Source organism: Pelodiscus sinensis, chromosome 6 (genome assembly GCF_052426305.1).
Source record: "Pelodiscus sinensis isolate ZL-2025 chromosome 6, ASM5242630v1, whole genome shotgun sequence".
Classification (NCBI taxonomy): Eukaryota; Metazoa; Chordata; order Testudines; family Trionychidae; genus Pelodiscus; species Pelodiscus sinensis.
Window position 1 is genome coordinate 104,856,287 of NC_143057.1, and position 20,951 is coordinate 104,877,237.

Below are 20,951 nucleotides of genomic sequence, written 5' to 3' on the forward strand. Positions count from 1 at the left end.
TACATAAAACAAATCAATGTAAACATATACACACTGGGACCAGCCTTTGGATCTCCTCTCCATTGCCAGATCCTTGAAATGTTTTCTATACACATATTACACATATTGTGAGCTACAGACCTTCAGTCCCCCGCCCCCCATTCCTTGTGAATTCCCTCTGATTTTTGTACGACACATATCTAATTTAAGAAACCTCTGACTTTCCTGTCGTGGGTTTAAAAATCTCCCCTTTCGTGTCATTCTCTCCTCTCTCTCCTGTAGTGCTCATTATTGCATAAGAGCGCAGCAGCTCTGATTCCCTTCAGCCCTGGCGTGCAAAGGGTTAAGTTTGGAAGCACCGACACGTTGAGGGGGAGTAGCCAAGCCCAAACAGCAAAATCATCACAGCACATTCCTGGGTAGTCCTCAGCTGCCAGCATCTGATTAAAACCATATCTCTCGCTGTGAGTGGCTAGCTCAGCTGAAGGCTGGAATACAACTGAATATTTAGCCGGGCCCACGGTGTCAGCTAGTCTGCCGGCTGCCGCCCGAGGATTACGCAGGAGTAGCTCGGAGCTAGTCTGTAAGTAGTTTTTTCCAAGAGGGAGGTGGATTTTCCTCCGATTTTTTTTTTAAATGGAGGGGAGCAAAGTAGAGGGGGGGAGCTTATTGTAACGTTTCCTGGGGTCTGTAGGGCAGGGTGACTCTGGCGCAGGCTGCGTTCAGACGCATTTCTTCAGTCAGCAACCCCCAGCCGGTTCTCGATTGTGAAATTTAGTCGTTCCCTGGGGTTGCTTTGATTCCTGCCTCTGAGCCGGACGCTGCAGCCTTCTCTTCAGCGACCCGTCTTCTCAATGTCGGGGGAGTGTTCTGGGAGGGTTCTACCCCCCCCCCCCCGGCCTCACTAGCGTCTTCTGCGAGACTCTGCCCCGCTTCGGAGGGGGCTAAGGTGGCCCGGGGAAGGCGACCTCTGCGAACGTGAGCAGACTAATCGCCTACCAGCTGGTATTCGTTTGTGCTTTTAGGAAAAAGCCGCTGGTGTCGAGTACCACGATAACTCTTCCAGGGCGGCTAATTGACACGAGCTCGTGGGGTGGGTGGTATTGTGGCAACACGCCGAAGTAAAAGGCTCTGCCGAAGGCAGACGCCCCAGGGGGTGCTAAATCCCTTAAAGCGTGAAGCTCCCAATTTTGGAAGTGCTAGGGTGGGAGAGACTGAATGGGTTAAATCTCTGGAGCCAGCTGTGACTATAACGGCTTTCATAGCCCAGGACTAGTGTCCCATAGATATGGGGGAGGGAATAGTAATGCTAGTCAGTAGCATGACACTACTCATAAAATGTTCTAGCTTAAAATTGGGTGGAAACGTCTGCATCCTGCCTCCAGGAGCCTGAAAAGGCCTCTTGACTAAAGAAGCCAAGAACTCAAAGCTAAACAAACAAGCACTTTCTATGGAAAGGCGGGGATGAAGACAAGCAGATTATTTACATTGCTATATAGATAGTAAACCCCTTCTGTTGCTCTAGAAATAGTTTCTCTGAGAATCTAGTCACTCATTGTTAATAGTGTGTGGAGGGAGGAAAGGCCTAAGAAGCATTTTGGCCAGAGCAGTTTGTCTGTTGGCTTTCTAACGTGTTTGCAACTGGGGCAAATAGGTGACACTCAGGAGTGATGGGAGGTGGGGAAGGAAGCCTACAGGCAAAAGTGAGAGGTGGTGTAGTAAAAAAGCTCTGCCTAGTGAAAGGGAGCTCCTCTTTTCAACCTGGAGGTTGGTTGCAGGAGAAATAGATGTCTCAGTGGTCAGATCATCATGGTGACACTCAAGTAGGGTCTTATCAGTGTTCAAGGTTGTGTCCTAAATCTATTTGCTCACAGTAGAATTTACTAGGCAGCTTGGGGTAAACTTTCTCCAATGCACAACACATTTTTAGAGTTAAAAAACCCAGCAGTGTACTCAATTAGCTAAACAAGCTAGGAAACAACTTGTCATCCAGTGAAAGGGTGGCCAATCAAGAGAAATACCTTTCTAAGGGCACCATGACCCTTGGGAGGAGGCTACACACTAAACCTTAAAGCTATGAATCTTGATCCCCTTCATTGCTGGTGGCTTCCACAGGTAACTAGGTATGGAAAAGTGGTCTCAGCACAGAAAACACCTGAAACTGATGCACTGAAGAAGCTTGAATCAAGATGAATAAGAATTTGTGCAAACCCCTGAAATGCTAAGTTGCATCTAGTGAGAGATTGTCTCTTATTTAGGCATGTGCTCATCTGCCCACACTTTAGGGGTGGGCAGAGACACAGTAGAAGGAATATTTTCCTTCTACACTTTTTTATTGAAAAGAAAAACCTTAAAGGTACCTGTGCCATCATTCTGATGGGTACTAGTACATGTGTCTACTAACCCTAAGAAATGCACATTCTGGGATGGTAAACCTACCTTTCAGCTCTTAGGTGTTATTTCTGCTGTTCCTCATTGTTAGGAGGGGAAAATAGCTTATTCATTCACAGAAGCTAAAGGTCTGATTTCAGACTTGGTTCTGGAGGAAACTTTTAATCATTGGCCTAGGAGCAGGGAAGGGGATTGGAAGGAATGTAATCAGATTTCTTAGAACTGGTCCTCAAAATAGTTCCAAGGGCAGTAACTGATTTCACAATTAGGGAGAATCCCCTAATAAAGTGATACTACATCTCAAAGCATGTGGGGGTTGAATGTGTAGAGCAGCTCCTACTGCTCTGCAAAACCAAAATGGCTCTTGACCTTTGTATGTACTTCTGAAATGGCAAAATTGCTTAAGTTTGGGTTTTAAGCATGATTGATATTCCTAACTTTGAAATGGAACCAACATAAACAGTAAAATGGAGAGCTCCCAAAGGTGTTTACGCTATAGATAGGTGAGCCACAGAAATAAAAGCCTTAATTGACTGAGGCATTTACTCCAACCTCTTCAAGTCTCTAGGGGTAGATCTACAGAACAGGGCTCAACTCTAACTAAGCTATGTAACTTGAGCTACACAGTTAGCATCTCTCGTCAAAATAGCGTATTTCAAATTTGGGTACAACTACACAGTACCTCAAAATAGAGCACTTTCCTCTGACTTCCCTTCCTCCTCAGAATGGGATTTACAGAAGTTGGAGTAAGAAGCCTGTTATTTCAAAATAATAGGCTTGCTGTGTAGGTGTGCAATATGTTATTTCAGAAGGATATCCATTATTCTGACATAATACTGTTGTGTAGAACCAGGCTACTCAAGACACAGCCTGTGGGCTGCATGTGGCCCATGGGCCACTTGTTTGTGGCCTGCTATGCAGCTTGGGTTTATACAGGGCTCAACACACGGCCTGCAGGTGAGATCCTGTGAACATGCTCCCCAGCAGTGAGCCAATATAATAGACTTCAATTGATGTGCATTTTAGTAGTTAAACTCCTGCACTGTCATTGCTCTTTAGAAGTGCTGTCATATGGGTGGAAATAGGGAAACATGTCTTATCAGCAGACTGACTTAAATGAGGCCTGTGTGTTGTGTAGTCTTGCCTTAATCTTTGTATTCATGCCCATCAGTGTGGAAAAACTATTTGCTTATATATGCCACCACACTTAACTTGTGACCCTCAGCATGTGCTGGGAGTATCATTGTGGCCCCCGGGACTTCCAAAGTTGAGTAGCCCTAATTTAGAAGTACTCTTGAACTCTTCTATTTACTTTTAAAGAATGGCCAGAATTGAAGATGGTATTCCAAGTCCACTCAGGTGACTCTTAACATTTCTGTAACAGAGTCTAAGTGAAAAAGTATTATCAGTCTCCTCCTGGCAAAAAAGGGCCCTGTCAGCTAAAACAAAATGCAAATTAAGCACCAGCTGTCTATTTGCCATGCTATGAACACAAGATGTGGTCCTACCCCAGAAAATGTAGCTAGCTGTGACTTCCAAAACATCTTTTTTTAAACAGTCTCCCTAACACTTCACATGAATCCTCCTTGACGGAAGGAAGGCATGTCAACATAACTGGACAGCATGGAGACAGGAGCAGGAATAGGGCAAGTAATTCTTGTAAAGGTCTTCCCTGTTTAGAACTGAAGCAGGGATAGGATGGGGGAGAGCTAGAGATGCATCAGTAAGGATTTACTTGGGGCAATGGAGGGCTGGCTCTAAATATATGCTTCTAGATTATGATAGCTGGGCACTGCCTGGTGAATGTGTATACCTGTGAGGTCCAAACACTGATCCATTTTATAGATAGTTTATTCTGCATTTAGGAAACTTGCAATACGTGGGACACTCAATGCAACAATGCAGAGAATACATCTGTCACTGTATCCCTGGGCTCAGTGGGACTTACTAAATATACTTGGCTTCAAGGAGGGATGTTGTAGCCTCCCCACTGCTGAAAGAGGGAACTAGAAGCTGTGGATGTCGGGTAAAATGGGTGGTATGGAACTGTGCTGTAGCCTTTAGGTACTATTGTTAGGACCACAGGCTTCTGATCTCCTTGAGGAGCTGCATGTTTCTAGGATGCTTGAGTGGTCACCTGGGCTGACCCTGCACTCTGAGGCTTAATCTACACTGCAGGGTTTTTGAGAGAAGCCTTTTGCAGAAGAGATCTTGTGCAAAAATGCATCCACACCTCAAGTGCACTGTGGAAAAACAATGTGCTTTTGCAGAAGAGAGCATCCATGCTGCACGGACACTCTGGTGCAAGGAAGCTCTGATGGCTATTCTGTTAATGGCCATCAGAGCACCTGTGATCTTTTTCTGATAGGGTTTTTTGTGCAAAAACTCCTCCAGAGCAGCCACAGCTGCAGCCTTGTGCAAGAGCTGTAGCACAAATGTTGTTCCTTGTTACTCTAGTGGCAAAAGCCCACTGTTCTCGTGATTTTTCTTGCACAAAAACACACTTGAGGTGTGGATGCTCCTTTTTGTTTTTGTTTGGTGCAAAAACTTTGCAGTATAGACATAGCCTGAGATGCATGTGGACCACAGTCAGCAGGGCCAGCAAGTCTGATGACATTGCTCTAAACTGAGTTCATGCAAAGCAAGCAGAAGCATTTATTGTCCACCAGGGTACTTCAAAGATATAGTCTGGCAGTCAAGTGACAGTAAGATCCCTCAAGATAGGGGAGGGATGAAGGTAATATTTAGTCCTTACTAGTGCCTATCAATTAAGATCTAGCTCAGTTTGGCTAACTGTAACCTTCAATATGTGCTGGATATACAGTGCTTCCTGCAGCACCCATTGTCTCACATAAGGCTTCCTGAGAACTTCAGTGGAAGAAACACTGGCTTTGTCCAACCTCTGTAGTAGTTTAAGATTGAAGTTCTACTATGGAGAAGAATGCAGGACCAGAGAGCAGTCAAAATTCTCTTTAGAATGGGTGTAATAAAAAGCAATCACGTCTTAACAGAACTTGATAGCCTTAGACTGAAGTCTCTTGCAGGAGTGGTTACTGAGGCTAGTCAGCTTACTGAAGAGGCTTTCTTGTCTTTTGATAGTGTGGAAGTGCTAATGTAAGCAGCTAAAATTCCCTTGGCTAACTTCAGGGAAGGGAGATGCCTTGATTGCATAGCAAATGGCTACATCCAGTTTGCTGGGGATAGACTCTGGCAGGCTGCTGCTACTGTATTCACTGTGCTTCCACAGGAATAAGTGATTGCAGCTCCCACTGGCTGAGGATCACCATTCCTGGCCAACAGAAGCTGTGTCCTGGGACAGACTGGCCACAGTTCCAATTGGCTGGGATAGGAGCTTTAATCCTCCATATGTGGAGGGGCAGGTAATTATAGTGGCAGTGGCCCACCATAGGGGCAAGTGGAATAGTGAAAGAATGCCCAGTAACAAGAAAATTGAGTTGGCTGCCAAATATTGTGGTCTGTCTGCATCCAGCTTGTTAATCCATTCTAAGATCTTGTCTAGGCAAGAAGAGCCAGTTTAGTTACACTGATTCAGCCAGTCTAGCAGCAAGGCCTGTCCTCTAGTATTGCTAATGAAGCATATTTACAAGTACTTTGCCTTGTTAAACATTTAACTTCTTCATTCTAATACTTTCTAAACACTAATCCCATTACCCCTGGGAGTATAGACCCCACCCTGCAGAATGCATCATGGCTGAGATGTGTATGACCTGATGGAAGCAAAGAAACTCAAGTTTAACTCTACAGCATTGGGGAGAGGGGAAACATTACTTTTTCTATTCCCTCTAACTGGCTCCTAAAGTAACAAATGGAAAGATAATAGAATCTTAATCATGACCCTTTCAGTCCAACAGGATTAGTTAAGTGCAATGCTTTGGTCTTAACTGAGTTTCTTCCTCATTTAGCCATTTCTATCCCATAGGGATAGTCTCTAAATTGGTTGATATTCTAACAAGGTTAAGTGACTGTGCACATACAGGAGTATTGTATAAAGACTGACGAGACATTTTCCCCCTCCCTTGCAAGAATGGTACAATATACACTAGCTGGCAACTTTCTTGACTGAAGTACCACAAACTGCAAATCTTCTGCTTTATAGAAGCATAACTACTGGGGAATTGTCACATGATATCAAGTATAAGACTTGTCTGCCTAGCCTAGGCTAGGCAGACTAAGAGCTTGGAAAGAGACAAATTCACTAAGTTTCAGTCCTTGTAGTATAGTACTTGCTCCTTGGGCTCATACCTTAGACTTCACTAGAGACAAGGATAGTACACAAGGCCAAATAACATCTTGAAAGGGCAACAGTGAGAAGGCAGTTTTGCTTTTCAACAGCAAAAGATTATAAGGGTTCAAATTGCAAAAACTTGAGGTTGATTTGCAAGTCGGAACTGAGTAGGATTAAAAGTTGGTGCCTATCCTCATCCTACCGTGTAGTGTCACCCTCTCTAAGCACTCTGAGAAGTGATGCAGCTAAAATTCTCAAATGGGAGTGGGTGGGGGGTGGAAAGATGGCAGGAAGGAGACAAGATGGCCCTAGAGATGACTGGCATGTAAAGCTATGAAGGAAGACTCCCATCAGAATTAGAACTTGGTGTTCTTGGCTGCTAAAGCTAGTCTGTCATGCTGTATGTCTGTCCTATTCTAACTTTCTAGAACATGCAAAATAGAGAGAATACTTCCAGGAAAAGGCTGCAGTCTGCCAGTAATGTCTACTGGGAGAATTCATTTGCACTTGTAAAATGCTGGATGACTAAGCCCACTGAAGTAGATTTATAAAAACAGAGGCCGAGAACATTTCAGAGGAACATCCCGTTTACATCTTTTGGGCAGAAAGCAGGCACATGTGACTTCCCCCTTCTGTAACTAATAAGACTAGTGAACAAGAGCTTCAGGTGCCAAAATTGAGCAAAGGCAGTAATGGCACCACTCAGACCCCTTTTGGGCTATCAGTGATGTAAAACTCTGTATCCTAGACTTGTAAGACCTCAAGAGGTATCTGACAGAGCATTTCATGTTAAACTGAAAGCTAGTAAATCTCCCTGGGAGACTAGTCTATATAGCCTTAGTCTTTACTACTGTGCTCCTTAACATCTGTGCACCTTCCAGTGCATTAACAAGCATGTGATGCATCTCACTGCTTCATGCAGTTCACTTATCTGCTGATCAAGGGTGCAGCTACACAGTGATAAAGCCCATAGCTGTGGTTGGCCTGTGGTGTTCAAGAGTAGTGTGATCTAAGTAGTTAAGATCTATTGGGTGAGGACACTGAACTAGGACTTTAGGCTCTGGGGCTGGAAGTAGGAAAGGGAAAATGTCTACATAGTTATGTTGCAGCCCAAGTTCTGGGATCTTGCGAAGGCTGGAGGGTCCCAGAGCTTGGACAGCATCCTGAATGTACACAGCACCTCCTTCTTCCCATCTCTGATTCCGTTGCTTGGGGACAGTGGTAGGCTTTTATTCCCATGTGGACAGCAACATATGTATGGAAGTAGACTTGTGGGTTTTTTAACATATCCAGATTAGCCATTAGCCATTCTTGGCTTTTTATTTCTTTAGAAACACTTCTGTAGACCAAGTTCTAAGCATTTGCTGAACAAACCATTGCCTGCTCAGACCCTGAGCATGCTGCAAATTCTCAGCGTCCTAGCCCAATAGATCTTAACGACTAAGATCACACTACTCTTAAACACTGCAAAGGTGATACAGTAAATCTCTTCCAGGTTAATGGAAAGTTGGGGCACCTGGACAGTACAACATGGCAGACCATAAAGACTGTTGTGTCTAATAAAAGTCACATGCCCAAGCTGCAAAAGATAACAAGAGTGGCAAATTCCACAACTAAGAACACTAACTGCTTCAGTGCAGGGGGAGAGACTTAATGTAATTCCAAAATCACCCTGTTTTATGAGATTTCTTCTTAGGCCCTCTGAAGCTACATCTTAAAATGCTTGTGGCAGATTGATACTGAAAACTCTTGCTTCCAACTTCTGGATCTTTACAAAAACTCTGGCCTTGCAGCGATCCATGAACTTCTCTAAAGTTTCCTAGTAAGAACAGTATCTTTGTCACCTATATAAGTTTTGGCCATTGCAGTAGCCAAAGATCATAGTCATGTGGCTTTAACCCATGTGAAGCCAACTGGTTTTGGGAGATGTGAAGATCAGCTTAGGGCACAATCTGGCAAATAACTTCCAATTAATATTTGAATACCTTGGTATCTGACTGGCAGTGACATCCTGGGTGCAGAACTAAATTGCCAGTAAGTGGAATTCTATTGTAGCTTAGAGATGCTGCATTCCTAGAGTTCGATCAGCTCTGTTGGGAACTAGCACAAAGATTTAAGTGTGCTTTTATTCATGGAGTTATACACCAATATTACAAGCTGGCCAAAACCATGCCCATAAAGCTGGCTATTGAATGGCTTCCAGCCAGATCTCAAACATGTGACATTCTAAGGAATCTACTTTCAAGAGAACTGATTTGTAATATGTTAAAATCCTGTAAACTGCTGAATAGTCAGTTCATTTGGAGAACTGTTAGATGAGTAGGCAACAGATGCCTGGCTGTAGTCAGCATTTACATAACTTTATCTAAAAACCTTCAACTGTTCTTGTACTTCCTAGATTCTTAACCGAATGAAATCCAAAGTAAAGAACAGGAAACCAGTGGAATGATCTCATCCTGAGAATGTTGCCCAGTTGATGGAGCAATAGTTAGCAAAATAGGCTGAGATGGAGAAGGTATTTGGATGGTAGGTCATCCAGTGCCTCCTTGTTGCCTGTACTAAGACCCTGGAGAACAAGGAGTTGTCCCAAATTAACCCCCCTCCTTCCACCATAGTGGCCACCATGAATGACTTGATTACTTCAGAGCCCTTCCAAACTCTAGTGAACAATTTCAATAATGTAAAACTTGGAGGCAGTGATGGAGACAGCTCCATCACTATTTCTTAACTTTTTACTTAGTGTTAGATGGGAGGAGGAGAGCCTAGTCTGGGCAGGGGATTATCCAGTGCCTTCTAAAATAAATGCAAATAAAGCACATAGGTCATGTGGTTTGACCAGAAAAGCTTTAAGAAGCAGGCCTGTGACCTTTATTTAATGAGGCCCCTCTTTGAGTGGTATAAACCCAGTATAGGACTGATTACAGCAGGTCATTTAAATGATGGAGACAAAACTCATTGGAAAAGTACTCTAAACTAGATAAGCAATAGCCTTGAGTGTGACTGCTACTTGTTAGCAAAGGTCTGACTAGCTACACTAAAACTGATTGTAGCCACACTCAGACAAGCTTGTTCAAGTGTGAACTTGGGTTGTGGCCACTTTAAAAAAAAAAAAACTAAAAAACAAACAACACAACCTCCAGCTCTTTAAAAAGAGGAAGGACTGAGTAGCTGGAAGGGGAGGGGGGGCAAGCATTTATGATTGGTGTGGAAAGAATGACAGTAATAGCATATCAAAATGATTCTAGAGTAACTGACTCAACTGTCTGAGTTTTGTCTGCATCACAGATGACAAGTGAGCTGAATGAAGTGCAGCAGTGCTTTAACAGCAAGTGGCCCATTGGCAGCCATCAAGACTTGGTTCAGATTTAGACCTCTTGGTTGCTTGAGTCTTTCTGTATATTGCTAGAACTGGATGGGGGGGGGGAATACTCCTGCTCTTAAAACTTGTCATCTGGTGGCAATGACAAAGCTTTAGGTCAATTCCATGCCAACTCTTGCCTGGGTTTAGGCACAGAAGAAGCAAACACTGCCAAAAATGCAGTGTGGCATAAGGTTTACCCTTACTGAGAGGGAAATGCTACATAAGCAGGTTTCTTCCGAAGCTTGCTTTATTTGCACTGATACGCCATGATGTCACTGGAACACTAAATTCAGAAATGTAAATTCATTTAAACTTCTCTGCCATGAGAACCAGAAAGGTGAAGTGGTAATCTCCTGACTTCAGTTGTCTACACTTCAGGGGAAGGAGAGGCTCCCATGGAGGCTAACCTCACTAGGGTCTCACATTAGACTCTACAACATGTCTGTTACCATAGTCAATTAGCAAGCAGTATGACCCCTTGATCAAAAGAAGGAAAAGTTCAATTCTTACTCAGCAGGTCACATCACAATCTCTGCTGTCAAATTACAGTATGTTTAGTCCATTGAAAGTGGAAACTCTATGCCCTTGTCCATCAAAGGAGTGCTCAACCTTTGTTTTAATAAAGCAAAAAAATTCCAAGATAGCACTAACTTTTCAGACATGCATAAAAGACCCTGTTCAAAAGGCAGATGTATCTGAATAATGCCTTCATTTTTTTCTCTCATTCACTAATGCTGGCACAATGCCTCTCAAGGTTATTCAGTGCATTGCCAATGCAACAGTGTTTAAAGAAAAATGTGCAACATTTCAGCATCAAGTCTAGAGATTTATGTGCATAATTGTTGTTGGTCAAGCCATACCAGAACCTACATGAATGTGCTATTGTCTAGCAGAAGCTGCCTCAAGTGTTAATGTGTAGTGGTGTTAAATTGATTATTCCAGATCTTATGAGAGCAATGTGGCTTGTTTAGCTTCAGCTGATCCCTAACTTTTTTCATATAAACTAACCTACTTCTAGGTAGTATATTCATTTTAAAAAATCAGAGCTGCCAAACACAATGCAACTTATGTAAAACAGTGCACTGCTGCTGGAGACTGAAAATCATTCAATAGCTCTTTAATAGACTAAAGATGTCTCTTTGGCAAAAGGTTTTACTTGGTATCTTTATACAATGACTTAATCATCAGGAACACTATTTGGTTATAGTGTTTAAGTACAAAAACCTCTGAAATTTCTAAACTATTAGGAATTCAAAGAGCAACAGTGCAGGCGTTAACACTGCCTTACAAAATTGTTCCTAGTACTTGTTGTTGTATTGCAGCAGTTCTGGCAACTTCTTCCCAACAGGATATGGTGGAGTCGGCAGGAAAGCAAGGCTTTATTGCCCTCTCAGCCGCCTGTGTTCTACCGCAAGGTTAATATTTACATGCAATAACTTTGAGCTACATCAAGTACATGCAGTACCAAGGGACAATGAAGAAGGCACATGCTGTGAGGACAATGTACTGGGCAGTTTAACAGAGATGTTTTTCCTCTGGCCTCTCCATGTTCCCCCAATTTCTTCTTTCACACAATTTTAACTTGCATGGTTCTTGATGAAAGGGTAGCAATGGAACTAGTTCAGCTTTTATAAATGGTAGACAAGTTCTCTTTAACGGAGTATAGAAGATAGCTGTTTCCAAATAGCAGAAGGAGCTGGCATACCCGTAATTGAAGTTTGAAAAATCCCTATTTGCTCAACTACTTGAAACAGTGCCACCCTTGAGTGATAGCAGCGCACTAGCTTATTGGCCACAACCTAAAATGAAGACTGTCTAAAGCAACTATCCAAAGATCCTAGAAACTGAGGAAATTAAACCTTTTAAAAGTGTATTTGTTAGCCTTTCAAGAAGTCAGCCTGCCTTGTTAAAGGGTCTAACAGTTTATGAAGTGTGTGCTAAAACTAATCTTCACCAATTGGGTGGATGATGGTCACTAAAATGCCTGAGTTAAGACTGAGCCTCTCTCAGGCATCTTAGTTTGTAAGTGGGGGGGGGGGGTGGGGGGAGGATAAACTATTAATCTGAAATAGTTACACTTCCTGGAACCACTCTGAAATCTCAGCAGGATTTCCTGCCTTGAGGTAGTTGACTGGGACATGTCTTACTATGTGGTTTCTTATCCACAAACATTACTATTCAAGAATTGCAGCACCACCTCACCTTCAGTATGTGCCTGTCTTGTGCTTTATGCATGGTCAACCACTAAATACATTTCATCACACAGGTTCCTGACAGTGCTAGGCTGAAATAATGCCACTAATTGGCTTTAATGGAAACTGATCTCATTACCACACAAGGAGAGGCATTAAGATTATTCATTTGCAGGCTCTTTCTGGAGACTCCAATGTAGACAATACCTTAGGTATCTAGATGGTCAACTTGTCAGAGCTTCTGCACATAGCTACTAAGGGCCAAATTCTACCCTTACTTACACTAGTGTAACTCAGGAGTATCTGAGGACCAATATTTTCAAGTGTCTAAAGGCTAGCATATTCTGACCTTACTAATTCTCAAACCAATTACTTCATGCTTTTTTCAGGTAGCACTTGAAGCTGCCACAAGTAAACATTTTTTTTACTCCTGAATTGAAAGTCCATTTAGGGGGAATAGTCCCATAGCTAAAGGAATGGGGGCAAAAGGGGAAACTTTAAGAGCTAAATGTGTCCCTCTTCTCAGTGCTATTGTAGACATGCCTTCATAAAGGACTGGCAACTAAAATAGCAGTGCAATGTACTCTGTATACACATGCAGAAGGGGGCAAATTAAGTTCCTTCCAAGATCTAATCATGCTCCTGTATCAAATCACAAATAATACAGCATGAGAAGTTGCCACGTCTGTGTGCCTGCCCTGTTTGACAAAGCAAGAGTAGATCTTGAAAGGAAAGGTAACCTGTGGTCTTTCAAATAGACCATGTAGCAGCTAGCAAAGTCAAAATACTGTTTGGCATGAGTTTTTAGTGGTAGAAAATTTTTTTTTAAGGCCTTCCACTTTCCTGGATGACTCTAGTATCAACTGTGGGATAAATATTGCATGCACCTAATGCTGAAAGTTGCACAAATCAGGTGGCTGTATAAGCAACAGGCCTATACTGGTAACAGGGTAGATTCCATATTGTATGTATAATAAGGTGATCATGACAGGCAGATGGACAGCCAGTTAAATGGGATTCATTGAGCATCATTTCTTCCCCTGAGACTGAAGCATTTCTTACAAAGTGTGAGCTTTTTTTCTTCAAATTCTTCTGAGAAGAATTTTACCTTCATCTAAATTGACTTTGATGGCACTTCTTCCCTCCTTGGGCTGTTGATAAAGTTGAATGGTGTATACTATCTTGGCTGCAACTAATCCAAAAGCTCTTTGCAATGGGATCATGATAGTGTTAGCTAAATGATTAAGTAAAGGCATCTGCTAATGAGCACTGGATAAGTACTGACTTGTACCTGTGAATACGGTCCCTTGCATGGCACTGCTTCTGATACTGAAGTGCACAATAGTGTGGCAACCAAAAATACTAGCTGTAGCTGAGCTAAAGCAATTGTTACTATTTGACTTGGCAATATGTTGTCCTCTACTGAGCCTGTCTGGGTTCCCACTGGCCTTGGACTTGGCAGTCCTGCTCCAGTTTGCAGCCAAGGAAACTAGGTTGAAAATAAGTGTCCTGTAAAACTGTGCCTCACCTGCTGATCACTGGGCTAGGGAATACCCTGGGAACACTAGAAACATTAGGTGGTCCAATTGATCACATTTGACTAATCTTCAGCTTCTTTCAAATGTGGGGACTACTTGTATACAGCAGACCCTCCCATCACCCCCCTGGTGGAGTGTGGGGAAGGGTCATTTGGTGTACATCTTTGAGATAAGATACAGATGGGGGAACTCTATTTCTGGCTGGGCATGTGTAGCATCTGAAATGACAAGGCCCTTAGGATCAGTTAACTCTCAGATGTGACCTGAGTCATGGTTTTACCTGAATCGCCTAAGAATGACTCAAATTAGGGCTACCAGCAGTCCCAAATCAGACAGGAAGGCCCTGAAATTTAAAGTTCCAGGCTGAATAACTCCAGGACCATTTGTAATCAGGCTGTCTGCAACTTTGAGGTAGCACCTGCCTGAGGCTCACTTGCCCCAGCCTCTTCCACACCAGAAGCTGGAGATGGACCATGGTAACTACCCTGGATGGTGAGCCTTGGGGGCCACTCAGGCATTCTGCTCTGAGCAGGCAGAGGTTTCGGGACTCCCCACAGCACCTTGGGCTCCCTGAGCATCTCTCACAATGGCCTGGCTCTTGCTTCTCTCCCCCCACCAAGGCTTTGTCCTGGCTAGGAGGAGTTCTGGCACATGCTCTCCTTCTGAAAAGATGGTCACCCTACTTAACGTGGTCCTTGCTGCAGGAAGTAGCCGTTTGTTCATTGCATTATCTGCAAAATGGCGAGGTAAAGTTCATACAGGACACATTCTTCTCACTCACTCCAGTGAGTTTTTACAATTTGGTGCTTTCGTGCTATTGAGGCTCATCTAAAGAATAAAGAAGCCTACATCGCTAAAACATTAACTTTTCAATAGTGTAACCTTTGCACATTGCTGAACATCTGGCTTAGTCTCCTAGCTAGCTAGGAGACAGATTCTCATGACATGGTAAAGGACTTCCAAATGGACTCTTTATCAAACGTAGTCTGTCTCTTCAGTAAAATCTGAAGGACCATGTTCTAGAGTGAAATGCTAGTAAACCATAGACTGCAAACTCCTTTTCCTAGTACAGGGTGGCAACAAGCCAAGGGATTTGAACAGGGTTTCTCAAACTTGGATTATTGCTGACTCATAAAATACTTGGTGAAAGCTCTGTATAGTAGGCATTTGCTGTTGGCTTCTGATAAATGATCCAGTTAGAAACTAGACACCCCTACAGGAGAGAAGAGACTTGGACTTCCACAATAAAAAATGGTTGTAAGTTTTCCTATCTAAACACTAGGAAGACCAAAAATGTCTTGGAACCTAAACTTGTGTAGACTAACAGGTGAGGAGGGGTGAGTTGATAGACAGGGTCATCTCTGTTCTGAAGTTGTTCTTGGAACTTGTGATTTTTTTTTCTGCAGTGAGTAGAGGAGTATATACCTGCAGTGGCAGAAAGTCAGAGGAAAGGCAGCTTCCATCTTGGGTATATAAACTCTGTAGGAACCAAGCTCCAGATAATCCCTTGCCTTTAGTGGGCAGTTGCAGCCTAAACTAAGATAATATTCAACTAAACTGGCATCTCAAAGCAGTTGTCAGTAGGAAATCAATGAGTATGAATCTAGTGGGGATCTGCAGAGCTCACTACTGGGATCAATATGATCTGTGATCTAGAAAGCAATTCAACATGAGCTCTCTGACAGTGTAGGAATGTAATCTCAGGTATTAGGATTAACTAATTGTAGAATTGCAGTACTGAATTGCCTCCCTAAAGGGCTGGGGTAGGGAGATGAGTCATTTAAAAGTTTTAATGGAAGAGTATAGCTAAAACTAGAATACCTGTGCATAGGAATCTTGTATCATAAAATGCCTACATATCCATGCATACCAAGTTACTCTTTTTCTTGTTTAAAGCAGATGCTTTTAGTGACTAAATGGGGTGAGATTACAGATGACACTGGTCACTAACATGTAGCTGACATCAGCTTTTTGGTTGAGTAGACTCTACTGGAAGTTGAAGGAATCTTTTCCCTGGATCAGACTGTCTTTGCCAATCAGTTTTCACCTTTCCCTATAGCATGGTAGAGTTCATTTGCAGGTTAAAAGTAGCAAGTGATGGATTCTAATTCCAATTTCTTCAAATCCTGACTGGAGGACTTGAGTAACTCAGGTTGAATACTACAGGACTGGGGTGGGTGAGGTTCTCTCCACCTGCATTTAGGAGATCAGGATGGGTCCTTTTGGCCTTAATCTACCTGTTGCTCCATTATAAATCTAAAGTTACATTGTGGTAGGGAACAAAACAAAAGTCAACTGTACTCGCCAAGAAATCATCTAGCTAAGGAAAGTCTCTTGTTGGGCTTTTCAACTAATATTGCAAACCAGTCTTTAAAGAGAACTTCTAGAATAAATGCTCAAAACTCCAGATCCATCAAATCTTGTTGACTACATATGACTTAATAGACATATAGTCTTAATATCAGATTTAAGATAGTGTTCATATTGTTTCTAATAAGCAGTCTTGAACAACATTCTGGATTGTCTCATTTAAATAAAATTGAATTTTTTACACAAACTTGTGTAATCAATGATCACTAGAGTTCACAGCTGATTGATCTTGCACTAACTTAATGTTGGCTTTGGAGGCTTCTCCAGAAGTAGGAGGAGCAAACTATGCCCAAGACTTATACATACTTAAGTCATCTTTTCTGATAGTGCAGAGTCAAACACCACTATCTCTGACTAGGTTGGAAACTCTAAAACAGGGTTTCCCAACCTATGGGTCAGGACCCAAATACGGGTTGCCATGACACTTCAGAATGGTTGCCAAGTGTCTTCCCCAGGTGGCTCTACCCCCTTCCTTCCTCCTCCCCCCACTTTTTTTTGAATTGCCTTGGGTCACCAAGTCTTCCTGAATTGTCAAAATGGGTCCACTTGTAAAAGGCTGGGAACTGCTGCTCTAAACTCAGCTTCCTGGTCTGCACAGATTGGTTTGCCTGCACCCTATCTGTAGGTTGTCGGGGGGGGGGGGGAGGCTCTGCCCTTCTAAGCCACCTCTCCCTACAAGAAGACCTAGGAGAAGTAGCAGGGGCCTAGTGCTGGGATCAGGATCCCCCTTCACTGGCAGTGGTCCCACCCTTCCAGCTGTTAGGGAAACAGGGCTTAGGAGCCAAGGGAGCAGGCTGGCACCAAGCTGCTCCATTTTCCCCTACTACCACCAGTGGATATGGGGCAGGCCTTACACCTGCTGGAGACCCAGGCCACCCTGGATTCCACGGCATGCATGTGCCCCCCCCCCCGCCCCCAGTATAGCATGAGGGACAGCTGCCCTAAACCATCTTATGGACCAGGATGGCTCTGCCTGTGCTAGATGCTTTATTGGCAGGTATAATTGCCCTCTTAGGGGACTGGCAGAGGATGGGGATGGGGAGGGAGCTGAGCACTGACTAGATAAGGAAACACAGCACCTTTTTGTTAAACTCCCAATGGGTTCTCTGGGTAACCTTACTCCCAGTCTTCTTTAAAACCAAGTCTTGGGTGCAACAGTGCAGCTTTCACTTCTCTAGTCATATTGAGAATGTACTAACCTTCCTAGAGGATGCTGTAACCTTACCCAGCAGCAGAACTGCATCTGAGGGTAGTATAAAATTCCAAATCTGTTTCTCAAGTTCTCTAATTAGACACCTTCATTGCTGTAAAAGTGGTTTTTTGACTCTGGTTTACCTTAGGCTGCATGTTCACAATTTCCGATGAAAGCAAATTGAAGTGCAGCATGTATCCCACCCCATCTCCACTAAATGTTTAATAGTGGACACTGAATTACTCCCAGTACTAACACTTAAACTCTAAGATGGTCATTTTATTATCCTTCTGACTTTTTTGGGGGGAGGGCGAGGAGACATTGGAATGTATCTAGATAGTTTGGTTTTCCCTGTGGCTGAGTCACTAACTGTTAATCTTCTAACATTTTGCATAAGAGACCCTTATGCTAAGGAGCACTGGATTGGAACTAATATTTGTCATCTGTAATCAGTATAACAGCTTTCTAACTTGTGTCTTGACACCAAAAAGTAAATCTGCTTAATTCCCTCAAGTGACCTAGTTTTAAAAGATTCTTAAAGTACTAGCTCATTGTGGATGACTTTCATATTTTGAAATCCAGTTTGGCCAGGTAAAGTACTAGTGCCATTTATTTGTTGCCTGTGTAAACCTGGAAATACTAGATCAGGGCAGTCAATCTCTTGTCAAGGTCCAAATTTCTTCAGTAAGGTATCAAGATCCAGACTCATGATAATTATAGATCTGTTCAAAAGCATGTGGGTCCAGATTTAGGTAGTCAATGGGTGACCTACAGGCTATCAACTTGCATGTTAAAACTAAGCGGTTACTTTCTGTCCCCAAACCAAAGGGGAGGGGGTAAAATACAGTCCCTGGGTCACATCTGGGCCCCCCACACTTCTCTGGGCTATGTGCTAGAGCTCAGTTGCATCCTCAGGCAGGCTCCCTGTCTGCCATGCTCCAACACTGCTCACCCATGGCCCCAGCAGCTGGCCACTTTCTCTGCACAGCATATGCCTTATGGCGGAGCGCCACATGCTTAACCTGCCACAGCACAAACCTCAGTTATGTCAGTGAAACTATTTGAGACCACTTCTTCCAACCTGATCAGGACTGCAGGATCAAATTACTTAATGGCTTATTAATCAAAATGACTCAGAACTAGGGGTACTGACACACCCCTGGTTTGAAGTGATCTCTCAAACTGTAAAGCCTGTTCAATGGCTCTCAGTACCTGCTCTGTATACATGTGTATAAATATATTCTAGTACCCTTGGAGGAACTTCTTGCTTTCCTTGGGCTGTTTGAATACCAAGGATCTTTATGCTATAAGACTCTTATTCCCTACACTTAGTTCTGGATATATTTTACCTTATGGCGCGCACATGATTTGTCTTGGATGGCTTGGCTGTCTGAAAATGGGCAAATCTGCAATAGACCTAGAATCTTTCAACTTTCTCATGCTAGCCAGAACTACCCTTTAGAATAATTAAACTTGTAGAACCCTCGTATTGAATGGCTTTTTGCTCCTCTAAAAGCAGAGTTCAAGTACAAGGGTTCTTCTGAAGACCTACATGAAGGGCACATACTTTACCCTCTTGTCAAAGTGGTGCCTCTGCCTACAACATTCTTGTTGGCCCAACTAGCATAACAAATGCTGTCCCTACTTGTATAATCCACATACAATACATGACTAGTATTTCCACATCCATGGATAGGCTTCATGTGGCATGTGAGGCCCTGAACTTCCAAGAATATGGAACACTTCTGGACCAATAGGTGTGACAAATGTTCTAAACAGACTGTCTTGTGCATTATTGGTGCCCAAAGGCTACAAAACTCATTCCCTAAAGTGCAACTGCAATACTTAACCACTTCAGATTCCACATGAGGTTGACATCAGTAGCTTTCCTCTTCTCCTTCACCCTCCTAAAAAGGCAAGGACTAGCCCGGGGAGGGAGGACGAGAGCCGTTTTGATCAGTCTAGACTAAACCAGCATCTGTGTGGCAGATAAAGCAAAAAAAAGCTTACCAAGATATATAGGAAACTGACATCTTGACCTCTTTAGCACACCAGGCAAAATAGTATCTAGATCTTAATCCATGTCCTGTAACTAAGCAGTTGCATCTAGTAGCCTAAAGTGACTCTTGGTGTCCCTTGATGGGAGACATTAAAGCTTCTTATTCAAGATCTGTAGCTTCAGTTAAAACATGTCAATTGTAACTGCTATTTTATGTATAGTGGGTCAATGGCATGTACACTTTCAATAGTCTTAACATTGTGACATTTTAAGTGAACAAAATTGGCAATTGAACTAAAGCACTTAATCTCCTTCCTGTAGGTGAAGTATTATGCCTGCCTGATCGCTGCTGGGACTTCCAACCCATAGCAAGTATCACTTTAATGTTCTGGAGTTGAGGCTAGCCTCCATCTCACAATGTCTAACGAAGTAGAAACCACTAATGTCAACAATCAGCCTGAACAGCAGGCAGCCCCAAAAGCACCTGCATCAAAGAAAGAGAAAAAGAAGGGTAAGCTATTCCATCTCCAGTACGTTGCTTCATATGCAGTTTAACTCTTATCCTCCCTCAAGCCCACAGTTCCTCAAAATACCATTTGGTATTCTGGGTTAGCAAGTAAGTAGTTCCTAAACACACTCCAAGATTTTGGAAAGTGTGTAAAAGCAAGTGTTCTGACTTTTTTAATGAAGTTGCTCATTTCATAGCCCTTAGCATCTATCCACTGCCACATTTGGTTTAATCCTAAAGGTATTGATACTTGCCTATTACCCTCTCCTTCTGACAAGACTGCTTCATTTAATACTGGATTTAAATTCCACTGCCTGCAAAACTCCTGCCAAGCTCTGCTTAATGATGAGCACAAGAGCCTTCCTTCTAGGAAGTGAGGATTCTGGCAATAGACTTAAATCCTCTGCACTTTGACCTGTAAGGTTTGGGTTTTATTTGGGGGTGGGGAGGGTTAATTCGTTTTGTTCATTCAGAACTGGTATTACCAAAGTGGAGGTCTTCTGTTGCAAGAACTGTATCTGAGCACTAATCCTTAGAGCTGACTTGCTCAGAAGCTTATTCCAGCTATTGCCAGTTCTAGTGTATAAACAGCTTCTAGTCAGTCCATGTGAAGTACCACCTCCAGGGAACAGTAAAGCAAGCTACTATAGTGGCAGGGAAAGCATAAGGTTTTGCACTAAGGTAAGAGTACACTAAGCCACACCACCAATTTTGCCTTGCTTTGACCCCTGAATTGGCTGTGCTAGAACAAACTTGCTAAAATCATCCTGGTCTGTAGACAGATGTTTACACTGCCTCAAGTTATGTCTTCCTGCATCAATTCTAGCAGTGCCTTAAGTCAGCATAGATCTGGGAGAGGGACTCCTTCACTAATCTGTCATAGGTGCCAGTGAACTTGGCTGTGTATTCCACTTAATTACACCCTTTGAATGTTCCTTCAGAATATTGGCTCAAGTAGCTTCCACTTTCTCATGGGTAACTAATTCCCTGATTAAAGCAGGAGAGTTGGAAAAGCTGTGTGGTGCTGTCCCTTTTCTAGCTGTCCTCAAACAACTCATTTGTAGGAGTTGTGTGTTTACTCTTTCACTTAGAGGAAGCTACACCAGTACAACAGAACTGCATTACTGGAGCTGGTTAAAGGGCAGAAGTAACATGAAGTCCAGAAAATAGCTGCA

General features: G+C 43.0%; 1 protein-coding gene across 3 annotated transcripts in view; it reads left to right on the plus strand.

The window, feature by feature from the left end:
- Positions 1–380: 380 nt before the first annotated feature.
- The window catches only part of DAB2 (DAB adaptor protein 2), a 41,136-nt gene continuing 20,565 nt past the window's right edge, over positions 381–20,951 (plus strand). For 2 of the 3 annotated variants that reach the window (XM_014581754.4, XM_014581755.4), the window contains exons 1-2: positions 382–562; positions 19,590–19,779. In XM_014581754.4, the coding sequence (XP_014437240.3) occupies positions 19,686–19,779 (94 nt within the window). In that variant the 5' untranslated portion in view covers positions 382–562; positions 19,590–19,685. Of the gene's footprint in view, positions 563–19,589; positions 19,780–20,951 lie in introns of all 3 variants that reach the window. The other variant, XM_075932513.2, reaches the window with a different exon arrangement.